Source organism: Penicillium psychrosexuale (genome assembly GCF_028828465.1).
Source record: "Penicillium psychrosexuale strain IBT 29551 chromosome Unknown utg000001l, whole genome shotgun sequence".
In the NCBI taxonomy this organism is placed as follows: Eukaryota; Fungi; Ascomycota; class Eurotiomycetes; order Eurotiales; family Aspergillaceae; genus Penicillium; species Penicillium psychrosexuale.
Window position 1 is genome coordinate 2,050,730 of NW_026643186.1, and position 17,252 is coordinate 2,067,981.

The following is a 17,252-nucleotide window of genomic DNA, read 5'->3' on the forward strand; positions in this document are numbered from 1 at the left end:
ATTGTTATATGGGACTACGGCTACATCAGAAAGAAATTAATGCAAGGAATTAAAACAAAGCATATTAGAAGAATATTCGAGACTACCACTAAGGCGAAAAGTTAATCTGTAACAAACTCGTGATGCAAGAAAGCGCCATCATAACACCAACCCATGACAACAATAAGAGAAGACAGCACGAACTCGCAATACCACTAACAAGATCAAGTAGATGTTTGTGTATGTTGCAAGAAGGGGAATAGTTGTAATGAGACAACCCGCAAAGCCCGGCCAGCTGAGAAAAAACTCTATACAAGTCGTGACGTGTAAATGCGCTGAAACAGATCCAGAGAGGTGTAAAGGGTGTGTGTGGTGAGGTTACGGGGGAAGGGTATGAGACGCCAGAAACCGGAATGGATACAAGCTCCAGTGCGAGATATGAGATAATCAAACGCTCAACGGATCGAAGGATAGCAAGAAAGATGAAGATAGGATGGGTGGGTGGATCATGGACTGGGGGAAAAAGAAATATGCCATGCAGAATGACAAACTCAGGTATCCGACGAATGGACTACGGTGGTGTAGGGGTTTGGCCGAACTCGGCGTGGTCGTGAGGCTTATTGCGAGATCGCATATACATGGCATCGGAGGCCGCGTCGGCCGCCGGGGAATCAATCGCGCGGGGAAGACTTCTGTGCTGTTGCTGTTGTTGGGTCACAACCTCTCGTGCGTAGAACTCCACCAGCATTGTCCCATACGACTCTAGTTCTTCAACGGTGATAGCGAGTCGGAAGTCATTCAGAAGGAGGAATTGTAGTTCCAAGTGGTTGAGCTCCACCAGTGGAAGACCGCCAACCTGTATATCCGATCATGATTAATTGTGATCCACGACTCAGATATAAGAATCAAATACCTTTGCATAACGTGAATTGGTGTAGAAAACATCAGAGAAGAACTTGCTGGCACAGGTCACGGCAGCAATGACCAGTCGATGGATATTAAAACTATCAACGACAAAGAAATGTGAAAGTGCCTCGGCATCCGACTGAGGTGAAAGGGCAGGTGAAATTGAAGTATTCGACCCTTGCGGGTCCTGCGCAGTAAAGCCTGTTGATGAGGGCGGGGGGTCGCCATTAGAGAATCCTGCGCCTGATGGGCCCCAGGAGATTCAGTAGATGCGGACGAAGATCCTGATTCTTCGGCAGAATTCCAACGGTGGTGCAGCTGGTCGATCTGATCACGGTTGACCAGCTCGGTCATGCGGTCGAAGTAGACCAGCAAGCTTAGAAAGACTTCGTAGGTGGTAGGACAATATTTGTGGATGCGAGTCAAGTAACTCAAGATGGTGATGGTCGGGACATTCTTGCCGTGAAATGCGAGTACGCTGGTAGCCTGTGGGCTAAGGTTGGATGTGCCCTCGGGCGGCGGGATATGGCGATGTACATGTTCATGATGCATATCGTTCGTAGTCGTGATCTTGGTCAGAAGCCCAGCGACCATCTCGATAATCTCCGTGACCGGCATGGAGCTAATCTCATATTGTCGGTGGTGCGATCCAGTTCCGGGAGTGTGTGAGCTCCGTGATCTCATTAGGTCCTCACTGGCGAGACTCTGAATATGGGATAAGCTTTGGACGCGAATGCGACTCGGCGAACTGGCTTCGGAGCCTGGCACAGACTGCATGGACTGGTAGGTGGGTTGGAGACGCGGTGAATCCGGCGCTGACCGATTAGAAGAGTATGAGTTGCTCCCAGTCTGGGTTGGTGGGGTAAGTGTTGAGTGAGAGTCCGGAGGAAATGCATGGCTCGGATGAGACGTCATCGAGGGCGGTCGTGGTATGAAGGTAGGAGTATCGGAAGAAGCGCGGGAAGCTTGAGAAGGTGTGTATGGGTCGATGTAAGCCGGCACATCATTCGCATGCACAGGAAGCCGAGCAGAGCCTACGGACGGTGGGGCAGTAGAGGTGGGGGTGGAGGAGGAAGTCGAGTGAGTGTCCATTGGCTGGGTGAAAGAATAAACTGAATCCGAATTGATTGCGCCTCCCAACGTGTCGATATGATCCGACGGCACGTGGTTGACGACGACGGAGCCCATGTCAAGGCTATCGTGGTCTGTTTTTCTGCGGGAACACGGGTCAGCAAGGCGGTCGCAGCTCGGACTCTGTTGCCACTATAAACCGATGGGAGATCGGATGGAAGAATCGAAAATGATATATGGAAATACCAGGGAATGGAGAGATAAAGAGAGGGGGTCGAATACACTTTCGACTACCACAAGGGCTAGACCACAGATCAGGGAAAAATCCCCGGTTTAAGACGAGAGAGAGAGGGAGGTGGAAGATCAGCGACAACCGATCGAATCCATTGAAAATAAAATAAAAAGGTAACAGGCGAGAGCGAAGAGAAGAACAGGGATAGCAGGAATAGCAGGAATACTAACAGGAATAACAGGGGAAACTAACGCGTAAGTAATATGGGAAGTTGGGGAAGTGGAGGGAGTTTGGGTCAAGGTGAGGTCAGTGAGGTCAGTGTGGTCCCCCGAGACATATGAAACAGGATTAAGACACTGAACATTGGGCTTTATAATTGCTGTTTGGACTAAATATGATATAAAGACTCTTCTCAAGACTCTTACACACTCTTAACTACAAAGACTCTTAAGAGTCTTCAAAGAGATTATCGCCGTACTCATCAAACATATAAAAGACGGTGTACAATGATGTAGAGCTATAGGCTGTATATTGACGAATGATAGAAGGATCTGCATCCCCGTGGACAAGTGGTGATTCAGACATCGGAAATGTCTTAGCCCTATTTACCCTCGCCGGAAGGGTAATACGAGAAGGAATCTATATGAATGTGGATATTTCCCGTATAGACCATATGTTGTACATCTCCCTTTGTCCGGCCATAGACTTGCATTACATAGGAGCATGACAGTTTGTCTGCATGTGGGATGTGACCTGTTCTACCTATGGATCTCCCAAAGTCTGGGCAGTACTGTTCTACAGAGTATTACAGTACCAGATCACTCATTCCATAGTAATAGGCCAAGATATATAAATCCGGGGTTCTCCCCAGTCTATTCAAGTAAGTATACCACTCGGCAGTTATGACCCAATAGCCCGCTGGCCGAGCACTTCCGATCGAGTCCTGGATCTGCTCGGTCCTTTTCTCCCTACATAGCCCGACGATAAAGGTGGGGGGTATAGCAGCACCCGTACCCGTGGACTAGTGTCAGACTTGTCATATTGGCTCTCAGACACAGTATATCCCCGGTGGGGGCGCATAGCTAAATGCGAAAACCGGAGAACTGGGATCATGAAACCATTTCATTGGAGATTGACACAATATTAGATCACTTATTAATTCGTCACTCCCGGCCCAGTGTAGCCGTTGTCTGGCAGGTAGAGATGTCTCACGGCACCGGCCTTGGTCAGGACCACGAGACGAATGACACCACCGGAGCTGCCGTCCCACTTGATCGCCTCCTGCAAAGCACTTCGCACGAAATCGATGCCCTCTTCCTCCGTCATCTGTTCCCGCCAGTGGGCATCGGTATAACCGTAGATGTAGGTCGAGCCCGAACCGCCAATAGCGAACGATTGCTTGTGAAGGGATCCTCCGAGCGGTATCGAGTACACCTGACCTCCGTGTCGTGCATCCCATCCGGCAAGAATGATACCCGCACTATGATTCATTAGCATTGGATTTGGAACAAATGCCGATGATCGAAAGACTCGGGTACAGACCTCAGCGCGTCCTTGTTCTCATAACACAATTCCTGGAAGAGTGATGCGGCAACCTGTGTGGTAGGGGCCTCGGTGTTCGTTACGCCGTACATATTGAGATGGTAAGAGACAATGTCGGCCACGGCTTGAGTGTCTGCGGCGGAACCTGATCGGCAGCACCAGATGGTATCGTGCACCTGTGTCAATTTGTCGGTGACTCGGTTGGCAATGTAGGCACCGGTGGTTGTTCGACTGTCTGCACCCAGGATGACTCCGTCTTTGAAGTTGATAGCCATGCTGTTGGAACGTTAATGGAAATGTTTCTAGATGGTAAGGTTCGAGAGCTCCAGCTCAACTCACATCGAGGTTCCCAAGCTGAACGAAGAACGATAGGTTAGTATATGCTGTGAAGCTCCATGGTAGATAATCTCATCCTGGGTTTAACTTACTTGACCTCGCCGGACTTCAGGTGGTTCATGTCGATGTGAATACCATCTAGAGATGTTAGCTGGTTGCTGTCGGCGGATGACGATAGCTCTCCTCACCTTCACCGAGCATTCCTGATGTTCCATGAGTGGCGACCATTTTGTGCTGTGTTCAGGAGAAAGTGGAGAAAGTAGATAGATGACTTCAATAGACCCGATAAAAGAGCAAGGAGAAGAGGGAGGTCCAGGGAAGAAGTAGAGGTGATGCTATCATGAACACAGGCAGAAGCTCACAACGCGGCAGCTCGGGCGGTGAGGCCCCAGCCCCTGCGATTGACTTATCATATTCCCCGCGAGACTCCTGAAGCTCAAATTCCCTTTTCTTCTGTGGTTATCCCTATTAACTTACCGTATTCATCTCCCGTCGCATTCCAAATATCTGCTAGTCGATAAATTTGCAATACCAGAGTCCCCATACCTCGTTTTCTCGCGTCCTCTATCTGGTCCCCACTCTTAAAGTGCCAGCACCATGTCCGAATCCCCTCCGCCTCCGTCCTGGAGCATCAGCAACATGGCCAACAGTGCTGCACAGTTCATGCGATTGCCGGTTCTTGCATCATCCGGTCTGGCTGTTGTTGCAAGTGGGCTCCTCTACTTTAAGCAAAAGTACGCTATTAGCATCTAGGCCATTTGTTTACGAAGCTAATCACTTTCCCCAGTGAACTAATTTATCCCCGCAATGTCCCCGTGGATGCCCGCACAAATGTTCCCAGTCCTCGCCAATTTGGTATCACCGACTTTGAAGACCTCCAGATCCCCACTCCCGACGGGGAGTCCTTGCACGCCCTTTTTCTTCGGCAACGGCCAGGCCGCTTTTCGCGCAATGTGACAGTTCTGATGTTCCACGGAAATGCAGGCAATATCGGCCACCGCGTCCCCATCGCCAAAGCTTTACAAGATACACTTCAATGCAATGTTTTCTTGCTAGAGTATCGCGGATACGGGATGTCTACAGGCACACCGGATGAAGCCGGCCTTAAGATTGATGCTCAAACCGGCCTTGATTACCTACGACAGCGCCCAGAGACAAGGGATACCGAGATAGTTGTCTACGGACAAAGTTTAGGTGGAGCCGTGGCTATTAACCTGGTTGCCACCAATGAGGAGGAAGGTGATATCGGGGGACTGATCTTGGAGAACACTTTCCTGAGCATTCGCAAGTTGATCCCAAAGTATGTTTTCGAATTATCAGCAAGATTCCCGGGTTTTAATACTGACTTGAAACCAGTGTCTTCCCCCCAGCACGGTATTTGGCACGTTTCTGCCACCAATATTGGACCAGTGAAGATGTGCTGCCTAAGATCACCAAAACTCCAGTTCTTTTCCTGAGTGGACTCAAGGACGAGCTAGTTCCGTGAGTTTGCCTACTCCAAGCGTCACGCTTTCTTTACTAATCTTCCTTAGTCCGTCGAACATGACACAATTATTTGCCGTTTGCAACTCCGAATGCAAGATCTGGCGGACACTCCCGAATGGCGGTCACAATGACTCCGTTGCTGAGCCAGGCTACTTTGAGCACATCCTTTCCTTCATTACGGAAGAAGTTCTACCTAATAAACAGTAAACCGACCTGACTTACTTCTTTGCTTGGGCTTCTCGAATCCCTAGCGAACCCTTTGCCTAGGACCTCCCCTCCCGGGTTTTATTTCCCGCCAAGAAGTGCAAAGACTTCAAGCTTTGCTGCAATTGCTTGGCTGTCTCGCTTTCCGATGGCCAATCTAGACGTCTGGTTAGGCCCTTAAAACATAAGACTCAATTGACAGGAACCGTTGATTATGACCTTGATACCCCTGCCGCGCAACCAAGACATGAATCTCACTTTGCATCCGTTCAAACGATCACGGCCATACATGGCCCTGATGAATTCCTTTATTATTCTCGAGCCCTCGGGGTGAAACATCATACCTCCCATTTGAGAATGGCTCTTTTCTTCTTTCAATCTCACCTTGTGATTTACATTCGATTCTTGTTTCCTTCTTGTTTCCTCCTTGCTGACTGTTATCATACTCGCGGTGTTTACAAGAATATCGGGCGCTGGGCGTGTTTCTTTTCTCTGCTTAATTTTTCGGCGAACCCTTGCCTTTCGCCTTGCTTATCAGCTCCGGCAAATTTCCTTCTTGTGCAAATACTAAACAAAGAGAACCCTTTGAAATCGGTACGAATGTAATAATCTTATTCATGATTCTTTCGCTGTGCAGTCCTAGATCCCTACCAACGACGGGTTACGTTGGCATTGTCCGGTCGTCCTAAAGACTCTTGAGCTTACTTGCAAGGTAGAGGGGAAGCGGAACCCCCGGGATCTAAAGAGCGAGGTCACTAAACAAGAAGCCCATTATCCCCTTGGGTGGCCACAGACTCGGTGACTATCAGCCAATGGGTAACGGCCATCGGTACATTATGTATCGGAATATTGATCAGACGATCAAGGATATTTGCTGGGTTGTGGAGGTGCATAGAACTTTTGGGTGAGAGGTTTTGGGATTGACAATGATACTAAACAGATATAATTTGTGTTTTGATATTAGTGCTTGAATATATTAGAATAGAGATAATTGTCAACGAGTGCATTCTTTGAATCTGAGGCAAGTTGGAATAAAATAATGTTCGATATGCTGTACCAGGATATATATCACCGATTACTGACTGATACGATTTTTCTTTGAACGAACCCATGCATAATAATCCACAAGCATGTTCGTGTCACTTCTTTATTTATCGGAAACCACATGCATACAAGGTTGGCAGTTAGGATGGCGATATACTGGAAATCTGTTTTAGAATCAATGGCCAATCTTTTGGAGACATCCATGTCTATTATTGAAACCACGAGAGTTTAAAGTCCCAAAGATATATAAAACCATCACACAAATGGAATGGGGAGATACATATAATACACGCCACAAGGTTTTAGTACAAGAGAAACAAACTACGGAAGTTTCTCGGCCTCTTCCACCAGTTCCTCAACCTTGAAGTTCTGAACATCACCCCGGGTGAACATGCGAACAAGCTCACTCTTCCGACCAGCAGCCTGTCCCTCAAAGTCATAGAAGCGCTGCAGACAGCTGACAAGCCAAGTTGCCTGTGGGGCCGAAACACCGCCCTCGGGCATAATCTGGCCATGCATAAGAACAAGACCCTTCTCATCCGCTAGATCGAGGTGGTGAGTAAGAGTAGTGTGAGGCTGGGCAAACGAGCCATGCATCTTGTAAGCAGCCAGATTCGTGAAGATAACAGTAGAGGTGTGGCTATTCGAAGGCGACAGAGTCGATCCCTCAGCAGGCGGGTGGAAAGCCCATTGGAGGAAGTGAATATCGGCAACGGTGCCAACGGCTCCCTCGGGCGATTGCTCTGCCTCTTCGGCAGTCTGCGGACGCGGGAGGGGCAAGATGAACTGCGGATTCTCGCGTCCGGCATGCATAATGCGATTGTATGTGTCGAGAGGGATCGCCGCGGTGATGGCGTACGGGTTCTCTGCAAAGCGGAGACGCCAGAGCGCTTCGATCTCCTTGACTGGGAGCTCGCGGACCTTCTCGATATCCAGGTAGGAGCTGAGGGCCTTGACGGGGCTGGAGTCGCTGGAGACAGCGCGTGCAGCCTTGGCGATGCGCGATTCCTGTGGGGGAGGGGGTGCTTTGAATGCTGGGGGTGTGCCTGGGACAGTGGTGGTGGATGTAGGAGCTCCAGGCTCTGGGGTAGCTGGGGTGGATGCTTTGCGGCGGAGTTCTTTGATTTTTTCGGTATAGGCTTCCTTCAAAGACTCGACTGAGTCATGTCCCTCCCTGGATAAAATACTTAGCATTAAAGCAGGAGGATTTGTTAAGGAAAGTTTGCTCACTCTTTGGCCTTCTGGTCCAGCTTGGACCGATACTTTTCGAAGACATACTTGGGATCGTGGTGTGAGGCGAGGAAACGGACGTCGTGGACTTGCGCCCACCGGCGCTGCTGATGACGCAGCAAGTGGGAGTTGCCACGGACCACCGATTGGAATCCTTGTAGTCGGAATGATGGCATTTTGAGTCTAAAGAGTAAATAAAATGAAGCTCCGAATCTCGAAATGCCGGGCCGGACTATCAGATGACATAATTACTGACATAAGCATATTATTTGTCGCCATATTATTAAGGCAAAACGTGAAGGAAGCCAGGCATCAATATTACCTCATTAGGACATGTGGGGGTCCCTTATATTTTACTGAAGAGTAAGTATTTCAAGAATCCTCACTGGGTAGACCAACCGTTAGCTGCTATGCTTCTGCGAGCCCGGGGCGGTGGTGAGCAGAATTGCCATATTGGGCCGTATCGGAGAGACCGATGCACCGTTCAACACAGCATCAAGAGGATTCTTTTTTTTTTTACCCCTTGGGCTTCAGAGTAGGTAGCCATAACATGCAACAAAGGACTACAAAAGTAAGTATTGCTATACAGTAAAAGAAATTGAAACAATACACGTCTAGTTTTTCTAGCATGGTATCAATTCTCCAAATCTCCATGTTGAGCTTTCCAAGTTACACCTTTCGATCCTTTTATCTGTAAATAGTCACAAGGCTACTTTTTTTCTTTTTTCACTGTTCAAAGTAACTGACTTGACTAAAAATCAAGAATTAAAACAAAAAACCGTGAACATACCATCTGTACCTACCTCTGTTAGCTCCAATATGCTATCTCTGTTTCTACGGTGTATCCGTGCATGTTTTTGAGGAAATGGATTGATTGATGTTCAACAGGCAACCTAAGTACCACCTAATGATTGCAAAAGTCTTTCCTACCATTTCACATCTCCATACATCCATAACATCCATAACTATACACCTGTACATGGACCCACCCGTGTCCATTAGTCAGCACATCATTGCCCAACCAAGGCTGCCCATGTGGAATGGGCCCTGAACTATAACCTTAAAGGCACCGTCATCTACCTAAATCCAGCTCCTCAGAAGCAAACCCCTCATCTACCAATATCCCCATCTTTCTGACATTCCAATCTTCCCCATCTCAGAAAAGGGAAATAAGGAACCTAAAAAAAATGCCAATCCATCAAAAAGAATTCTCCACCCCACCACCCCACCCACCAGTGGGCACGCCCAAGGACTCCCCGTCCGCACTACCCTGGTACTCCATCGCGCCGGGGGTATGGGAATTTCTGCTAAACGGCGACGGAGAGCACAAGGCTGTGCTACAGTGGTGGGAGCCAAATACTGTCTCTGCACAGACAGAGCCAATAACACATACCTACATCGAAGAGGTCTGCACTCTGCGCGGCGGGCTGGAAGATCTGTCGCTCGGACAGACGTGGAGTATTGGTGCCTATGCTTACCGTGAGCCTGGGATGAAGCATGGGCCGTATCAGGCGACGAAGGATGGATGCCTACAGTTTGTTAAGGTCGTGCCGGCGAAGAAGTAGGGCTTGGAGGTTTGAATTTTGAATTTGAGTGTGTAGCTGGGGTCTACGGATATTAATGGCTACTTCTTTGGCTATATGAGATCTGGGTATTGATGATTTGGGCTTTTTTTGGAGTTGTTTTCGAGTGTCTTTGGCTAGTTGATTTTTTCTTTCTTTTTGCTGCAGGCCATGCCAAATATGACACATTCAGGAATAAACAACTCGAGAACTTCATGCAAGGAGTTTAAAAAATCCGGGAAAGCGGGTCGAATCACGATAGAATCAATACAACTTCATTTCTTCTCTAAGAAAAAAAATGGTGGCCTCCCCCAACTTGGGTCACAAGTGATAGGAAGATCTACTCGTTTAAACTAGCCGCGTAACGGGTTCTATGCACGTGTGTTGTTAGCGAATCTCAATCGGTCCTACCCCAAACGAAGGGACCAGGCGGGCCAACACCTGTTAGGATTCCTATGTTCTGAGAGATCTCGCCCTGGCTCGATCACACGGGTTCTTGCGATTAACGAAAGGTGTACAGCCTTGGGCCTAGAGACTGCACCGACGGTCAGATACAACTGAGCTAAGTGGGGCTTGGGGTGAAATAACTACTCGGTCTGATCATAATAACAGAACCTTTTTAAAATCTGTCTAGTAATTCGATTGGCTGGATCTAGGTCTTCTCAGTTGAGTAATAATGAAGCTATTCAGAGTTCCGAGGTCCCTTTGATACAATATTCTATCGTGTATGATGAGACTCCAAACTCCAAGTTAATGCAAATGACTTCGCAAAGAATGAGACATGTTCAACGCTTTTGAAACATTTTTTCATTTTGTTTCTCAGGTCATCAATCATCAAATCCTGTCCGAAGGTTTAGACCGGCACATCTGTAACAGATGCTTCAACCTGAGTTGCCTCAGCCTGAGTGGGGCGATCTTCCGCAGAAGTCTCGGTCTCAGGCGCAAGTTCAGATTTTCCCTCAGGGTCCTCACGGACAGCTATTTCCTGGTCCTGGTCCTGGTCCCCCGCTTCCTCTTTCTCTTCCTTCTCCTCGGCCTCTTCCCAATCATCAACAACCGCAGTCGCAGGGGTCTTCGCACGCCAGGACTTCCCTACCCCAACGCCAGATCTTAGAACCAAGCGTTCCTTCTTCGCCCCGTCACTATCGAGAGCTGCATAGATTGACTTGCTCACCCACGGGTTCTGAGCAGGAGTTCCAGCTCTCGAACTAGCCCCGCTACCACCCTTACTCTTCGAAGCAACCTGAGCCCAACCACCGTCTCCAGTACTAGCCTGTACCTTAGCGGCTTCACGGGTCGCCTTAGCCTCGAGCGCGGCGACACGACGCGCTTCTTGTTCTTTGCTGCGCTCCCGCTCGCGGAGCTTGACGCACTCACGCACGCTCATGCCGCCGATACCGATGGTCGAGCCGCTGCCCATACCGAAGAGAGGAGGCGTCCAGACAACCGGTTTTAAGACGAAGACGTGACGATGGGGTTCTGGGTCGTGGCTTTCTGTCACGAAGCCCCAGTCTGCGGCGAGGGAGTGCGCAAATGCGCGGAGAGTGGATTTCGCCGGCTGGAAGCGGAACGAGCGGGTGGGTTTGTCTGCTGCTGCCAGGGAGTGGAGATTGGACTCGTAGGTTTGGAGAGTTGATAAAGGTACCGAGCATGCGAGCTGGACATATTGGTTCAGAGTCTCTTCCGAGTAGGGGAGGTTCTCGGCTGTGATGGTTTGAAGCGTGGTTGTCTGGTTGATGTCGATGCCGAGAGCACCTGCCAGGGAGCGGTTCCGCTCCAGACGCGTGCATTCGTCGTCGCAGGTCAACGGGGTCAACTCTGGCTGGCGCTGGGGCATCTGCACCTGGCCCTTGGAGGTTACAGCCTTGGCGGCATTACAGCGTCTTTCTTGTCGCAGTCGCCCACAGCTACATGTCACTGCGATCTTGGACGAACACGGTGTCTTCTCTGGACACGCGTATGGCGCGTGGCATTGCTCTGTGCAAGGATGGCCGCACACCGTCTTGTTCTTTCCACAGGGTTGGCTGCAAGGTTTGGTTGCATCTTCGCAATCCTCCGGGCGATGACAGTCCTTCCGGCAGAAATGAGAGCCACACTTGAGCAGCTGCCCGCATACTTGACCGCAGCGCGCATCTGTCAGCCAGCAGGGCACGTTTTTCAACACCCGCTTTCCGCACAGACACGCCTTCTCGGTCAAGAATGGACACTTCGGACAGTTCTCCTCGTCTGTGTGGCAGGTATGTGCGGCTTGAGGATGGCCGCATCGCTTTGGACGCTCACAGGGGAAGTTGCAAGCAGGTGGTTTTGCACCACACGGCTGCGGCGGATACAGAACAGATCTTCCGCAATTACACGGAATCTCTTCGAACACTGCCTCCCTGCAAGTATTGCAAGCACCCTTATGGCAAACCTCCGGACATGTGTGCCTTCCGCATTTCAGCATCCGGCCACATACGCGAGTGCAGATATGCTCCGCTTCGATGTCCTCATCAGCAGGGCGGAGATGAGACCTGAGTTTACGACGCGCGGCCTGGCGCTCGTTGGCCCTTTGCTCTCCCGGACAACACCTTTCAGTGCATGTGTGTCGACCACAGTGTAGAGTCGCCTTGCACATGCGTGGGCACTGGGGAGGCTCATTCTTGCCCTGATGACAGATTGTCAGGTTATTAGTACGACCGCAGTTGCACTTGATGTAGACATTGCGCAAACAAGCACCGCAGGATCCAACATGACACAGCTTCTCGCAAGGATGGCCACATGGTAATGTTTTCCCACAAGGCTTTTGACAATTCAAGATAGGGTCTTCGCAGGATGTTCGAGGTGTATATCCCGGGATCTCAGATAACGGTGTCTTGCCACAGGCGCAATTGAGGATGACATCTGGTGACTGTGGACAGTGTGCAGGATGAGGGTCTTGCGGATGACAGTTCTTCTGGCATGAATGTATGCCACAATCAAATGGACGGTTACAAGTCTCTCCACAAGCAAAGCAGCCAGTCCACTCATCTTCCGAGCCATCGTCGCGAATGATTCGACTGTCCTCCTCATCGTCCTTAGACTTACACATCATCTCCGTCTGCAGTTTTCCACAGTAGCAACGTGCATCAATGCTAACCTCGCACCCACCACACAATCCCTCATGACACGGAAGTGGACATGTATGTTCCCCGCACGGCAGCAACTCACCACAGATTTCGCCACAGCTCCATCCATTCTCATAATCGGTATCCCGGCAACGCTTCTGCGACGAATTACGGCCACAGAAACAATCTTGTATCGGACCCATAGCAGTACAAGGTGTACAAGGACCAGCATGACAAGTCGTGTCACAAGGATGGGGACAACCCTTGCGAGGCCGTGAGCAAGTCTGACCACACGAGTGCGGAGGCAAACCGGGAAGTGGTCGAGGATCGACCTCTTTCTCACACCAGCAAGAGTAGCTCGAGGGAAAGTTTTGCTGATAAAGGTTACAGCCCGGACAACGCCAAGCGCGAGGAGTGGTATTTTTCTGCCCATCCTCTTGAGCAGAAGTTCTCTGTGCAGCTGCACCTTCATTCGTGGACCATTTCTTCACACAGCTCAGATGGAAAACAGTCCAGCACAGCTCACAAGACCAGACCCGAGACCTGCGACCTAGCTCGCTGCAGCAGATAGGGCACTCGTACAGATTATGCGATATGTCTTCGTGGATGCGGGTAGCCAGATCGTCGGCTGTGGACTTCGCCGTGACTTTAGGTGGCGGCGCTCTAGGCTGCTTGGCTTTCCCCTTCCCTTTCAAGGATGGCGTTGCTTCAGAAGCTCGTCCTTGCTGGAATGACGGCACGCCCGGTACAAAATCTGGCACTTCGGGTCTTAGTGTGTTATCATGTGAATGCTCCGCACCATCCAATAGAGGGCCATTTTTGGCCTGGTCTGGTCTTGTCAACTTGGCTTCGAAGCCACGCGCTCTCATCCCACGGGTTCGCGCCTCCGGTCGTGTCTCTTGGCTCTCAAGTCCTCCATTCTGACGAGGTCCATTATTTCTTTGTCTGCGGCCCCTTCCTTCTCTGTTTCCGCCTCTTCGCGAATTGGACGATCCATCTTGTTGATTGGGCTGGGGTATCGTATTCGGCTGTGGTTGAGACTGTGTAGGCTGTGGTTGAGACTGTGTAGGCTGTGCTTGCGGTGTAGCCTGATTTTGAGGTTCACTCGCAGGGGCTTGTTGCTGACCGTCCGGCTTCGCAGAACCCCGCCCTCTGCGTCTAGATGGCCTGGAAGAACGTGGGGGTCGTGGCCCGGTTGGGATTGAAGTCTCTGGCTGTGCTGTTGCCATAGCTGAAAATGCAGCGGATGTCTGACTGGAGACTCCTGGCGTGCTCATATGCTTCCGGTAGACTTTCTCACTTGCGCTTGGCTTGAAGAGGGTAATTGGTAGTCGACTGAGTGTGTTGGTACAACGTAGACTAGAAAAGTACTGAGAGTGAAATGAGCGGAAGCTATACACTAAATAAGGCAACGAGGAGGAAAATAAAAGGCAAAAGCCCGCTTATAGAATGAAGAGAGAAAGTGTGGCACAACAAATTATCCATGAAGGCGATAAAAGCTCTCCTGGCAGAATTGGGCGGTGCAGAAGGCGGTGACACAGTGGCAAGCCGCTCAGGTGTGAGTCAGGAATTACATAACATGACTCATTGTGCCTGTGCCCAGGTGGTAATGTGGGCCGGCAATCTATGAATTCGAGTCATGCTTCGTATCTGAGGGATGATATGAGCTGGTGTAATTTATGGGCTTGGTTGATGCATGCAATCACAAAGTGAGAGGGAGAAGAGGGGTGTTGGACTCCACTTTATGCCAAGACATAAAACAAAGACCTAGTGAACGAGGCTTATATCTATAAAACAGCATCTTGCTGCATATCAAAGAACAATCAATCGGGCCTTCGGTATGTGCTCGATATTAATGAGAGGAGCTAACTCCTTCGCTTCCATGCCTACTACAAACGGAGGACACTAGAAAAGACAGCCAAACACATTATCAATGCAATTTAGTCCTAATGCTGAATTAATGTAGACAAAACTGCAAATATCGAACCTAGCGCATCAAAAAAACATGGCGCTATGCAAAATAACCAGCCCATTCACCTCGTAACAAAGAACATCGTTTGATTGAAATCATACACACACCGAGACTAGGCTCTAAATGAACACAACAATCTCACCACGATCGTTACGTCTTAGCCGTAACGCGCGGAAAAGATCCTTCTCATCATCAGCCCTGCGATCCCGGTCCACCCGGCCGCGCCCATTATCATGACCATGATCAGCATCATACTCCTCCGAGAGCTCACGGTGGAAGCGCTTAAGCGCCTTGTTAAGGGAGCAGCCACGCTGGCTATCCTTTGGGACCAGCGAGAGGAAGTGGTAGGCCAGATCGCGCTGCAGATCCTCGTCCGAGCGCGCCGGCGGCCGCGACTGCCTGTAGACAGTCACTTGGTGGCCGTTGGAGGAGTCAATGGAGACGCGGCGCTCGTCGACTTGCTTAAGACGGCGGGAGGGTCTGTCGCCATCGGTGGGGTTTGAGCTCTTGCGCTTAGATTTGCGGGAGTCATCGTAGTCGTCTGCGCGCGCGCGGTGCGATTTCTTGTTCTTGCGGACCTCGAGCTGGCCGTCGCCGCTGGAGAAACTACCGCGGCGGGGGTGGACAAGAGCTTTGGGAGCGGAATCTGTGTTGGAGCCGTTGGTGCTCGAGACAGCTGAACCGCCGAACATGGAGGAGACGAGGCGGCCAGCGCGGTTCTTCATTGAGATGCCGAGACCTGGATCACCGTTGCCGTTGGCTTCTTTGCCGTTGCGGCGGCTGCGCTTGATCGGGGACGAGGTATCTTGGTAGGCACGGCGGCTGGTTTCGGGGCTGTCGTCGCCGTCGGCGGATGGGGAGCGCATCATCCGATTCAAGCCGCCGGTCAGGCCGGAATGGTTCAGCATGGGTGTGCCGGCATTGTTGACGATGCTGGACGGAGCATCCATCATTGAGGTGTCGACTGCTTCACCCGGGGTGCTGAGCACCTCTGCTTGACCGCGCTTGCGCTTCTTCTCGCTGACAGTGCCGGGGGCTTTCTCCTCGCGACGGCGGTCCTTCTTCTTCTTAGGTGCGGGCGTGACGAACTCTGTTGACGCATTCGGGGGCGATGCTGAGTGCGGGATGTTGCCGGCGCCGTATGAAAAGCCATTCTCCTCGAATGCGATATCGTAATTTTTACCCTCGTCATCCGTGTTGGGGTTTGTTTCGACGCGAGTAAGGGACTGGCTGGGCTCGAAGAGCGATTTGGCATTGGGGTTCATCTTCATCTGTTCCTTGGGTGCGGCAAGGGTAACCTTGGATGCGTTCGGAGTCTCATCGGCGATGAGGTAATCGAACACATTGACGGCCTTGTCATTGTTGGCCGGGGGAGGAGCAGGGGCCCTCACATCACCGACAGGAGGGGGAGTGGGAGCAGGGGGAGGAGGAGCGTTCTTCAGGGCCTCGCCGTCTGAACCGTCGTCCACACGGGGTTGCTGGTGACGGCCGTTGGGATTCTGGTTGGGATTCTGCTTGTTGTTTTGTCCTTTCTTTCCTTTCTGGGGCTTCTCTTTATATAGAGCACCCTGATACTTTTGCGCCTCGGTCATGCATGACTGTGGTTGCCGGTCTCGTTAGCGGATGTCTCCCTTGTTGATTCAATAATCAGGACCCTAGTGGAGTAGCCCCACGACCATTATGCGAAAATGCGACGCGGATCCGACGTACCGTATGAGCTCTATACTCCATTCCGTAGAAATGCACCATGCAATCGATACAGGTGAAGGAGGCGCCGCGACATTGGCCGCGATGAGGATCGAGCTTTTTCTTAGTGAGAACATCACCACACGCCTACCACAGTGATTCTTAGCAGCGGTTCGAGCGCAAGACATACGCCTCAGACATCATATAGGACTTACCTCGCAAGAGAAGGAGACCATTGTTGACACTAGAGATCACCCTATCAGGTGCGCAAACAAGAGTTTGAGGGTGGGCTTTTTCAAGAGGGGGGTTGTATCCCTTGAGAAGTCCAGCACAAAACGTCTAAGCGGGGGATTTGCTTTGATACGAACTGCGATATCTCGGCTTTTCCTCTCTTTTTTTTTTTCTTTTTCTTTTCGCGTCGAAAATTGGCGCGCAAGTCCACACTAGTCTCGATCGGGAGCCAGGCTAGGCTATTTTGGGTAATATGAACAGCCTGGGCGCGTCGAGGGAGACCAAAGTGTAGTCTTTCCAACTATTTTGGGAACATTCGTCGTATAAACGAATGCAAAGAATGGGAGAAACCCCTGATTTATTATCTCTTGACTCGGCACATGTTTCAGGGTAACTGGAAAGGCGCAGATCCCATGCGGACATGGATGGCTGGCCTGTCAGGAGACCCCATGCTTTCATTCGCTTCTTCCCAGGATACGAGAAGTCAGACTGGCCGACTGGCCACCCTCGAAACGTCCCATCTCGACGGCTGTATGCTATTTTTGGCCCCAACTCAAACACTCTTACCCGGCTATCCCGATATATGCTAAGATCCGTGATATATCACCCTTTGAGGTTTCGATTATGCTACGTGAAATTAGTTGATCTGTTGGCGGGTTGGTATCACGAGGGTACGACCTGACGACATC

At 50.6% G+C, this 17,252-nt stretch overlaps 7 protein-coding genes across 7 annotated transcripts; 2 read left to right on the forward strand and 5 right to left on the reverse strand.

Moving 5' to 3' along the window:
• Nucleotides 1-550: 550 nt before the first annotated feature.
• On the reverse strand, nucleotides 551-2,073 carry N7518_000792 (putative cyclin-dependent protein kinase complex component; the record flags this gene model as incomplete). The annotated part of the gene is made up of 3 exons (XM_057181720.1): nucleotides 551-835; nucleotides 893-1,128; nucleotides 1,194-2,073. 3 exons carry the CDS (start codon nucleotides 2,071-2,073, stop codon nucleotides 551-553), a joined length of 1,401 nt encoding a protein of 466 aa, XP_057047070.1.
• Nucleotides 2,074-3,283: 1,210 nt separating this feature from the next.
• On the reverse strand, nucleotides 3,284-4,318 carry pre3 (proteasome core particle subunit beta 1). The gene is made up of 5 exons (XM_057181721.1): nucleotides 4,255-4,318; nucleotides 4,159-4,204; nucleotides 4,070-4,084; nucleotides 3,731-4,006; nucleotides 3,284-3,668 (listed from the first exon to the last, which is right to left on the reverse strand). Exons 1-5 carry the CDS (start codon nucleotides 4,292-4,294, stop codon nucleotides 3,344-3,346), a joined length of 702 nt encoding a protein of 233 aa, XP_057047071.1. The 5' UTR covers nucleotides 4,295-4,318; the 3' UTR covers nucleotides 3,284-3,343.
• Nucleotides 4,319-4,663: 345 nt separating this feature from the next.
• On the forward strand, nucleotides 4,664-5,758 carry N7518_000794 (alpha/beta hydrolase; the record flags this gene model as incomplete). The annotated part of the gene is made up of 4 exons (XM_057181722.1): nucleotides 4,664-4,800; nucleotides 4,854-5,366; nucleotides 5,423-5,548; nucleotides 5,599-5,758. 4 exons carry the CDS (start codon nucleotides 4,664-4,666, stop codon nucleotides 5,756-5,758), a joined length of 936 nt encoding a protein of 311 aa, XP_057047072.1.
• Nucleotides 5,759-7,120: 1,362 nt separating this feature from the next.
• N7518_000795 (ATP11 family protein) lies at nucleotides 7,121-8,205 on the reverse strand (the record flags this gene model as incomplete). The annotated part of the gene is made up of 2 exons (XM_057181723.1): nucleotides 7,121-7,973; nucleotides 8,030-8,205. 2 exons carry the CDS (start codon nucleotides 8,203-8,205, stop codon nucleotides 7,121-7,123), a joined length of 1,029 nt encoding a protein of 342 aa, XP_057047073.1.
• Nucleotides 8,206-9,216: 1,011 nt separating this feature from the next.
• On the forward strand, nucleotides 9,217-9,594 carry N7518_000796 (uncharacterized protein; the record flags this gene model as incomplete). Its single annotated transcript, XM_057181724.1, has 1 exon — nucleotides 9,217-9,594. One exon carries the CDS (start codon nucleotides 9,217-9,219, stop codon nucleotides 9,592-9,594), a length of 378 nt encoding a protein of 125 aa, XP_057047074.1.
• An 850-nt stretch (nucleotides 9,595-10,444) lies between these two features.
• N7518_000797 (putative NF-X1 finger transcription factor) lies at nucleotides 10,445-13,903 on the reverse strand (the record flags this gene model as incomplete). The annotated part of the gene is made up of 1 exon (XM_057181725.1): nucleotides 10,445-13,903. The coding sequence occupies one exon, from the start codon at nucleotides 13,901-13,903 to the stop codon at nucleotides 10,445-10,447; it is 3,459 nt and encodes a 1,152-aa protein (XP_057047075.1).
• Nucleotides 13,904-14,765: 862 nt separating this feature from the next.
• Nucleotides 14,766-16,597, reverse strand: N7518_000798 (LYAR-type C2HC zinc finger protein; the record flags this gene model as incomplete). Its single annotated transcript, XM_057181726.1, has 3 exons — nucleotides 16,548-16,597; nucleotides 16,357-16,479; nucleotides 14,766-16,244 (listed from the first exon to the last, which is right to left on the reverse strand). The coding sequence occupies exons 1-3, from the start codon at nucleotides 16,566-16,568 to the stop codon at nucleotides 14,766-14,768; spliced, it is 1,623 nt and encodes a 540-aa protein (XP_057047076.1). The 5' UTR covers nucleotides 16,569-16,597.
• Nucleotides 16,598-17,252: the final 655 nt, after the last annotated feature.

Excerpts from the sequence above, each read along its gene's own strand:
- pre3 (XM_057181721.1), bottom strand. The coding sequence starts at position 4,294 with ATGGTCGCCACTCATGGAACATCAGGAATGCTCGGTGAAG. Across the intron at positions 4,205-4,254 it reads ATCAGGAATGCTCGGTGAAG|ATGGTATTCACATCGACATG; the intron begins GTGAGGAGAGCT and ends TAACATCTCTAG. Across the intron at positions 3,669-3,730 it reads GAGAACAAGGACGCGCTGAG|TGCGGGTATCATTCTTGCCG; the intron begins GTCTGTACCCGA and ends AATGAATCATAG.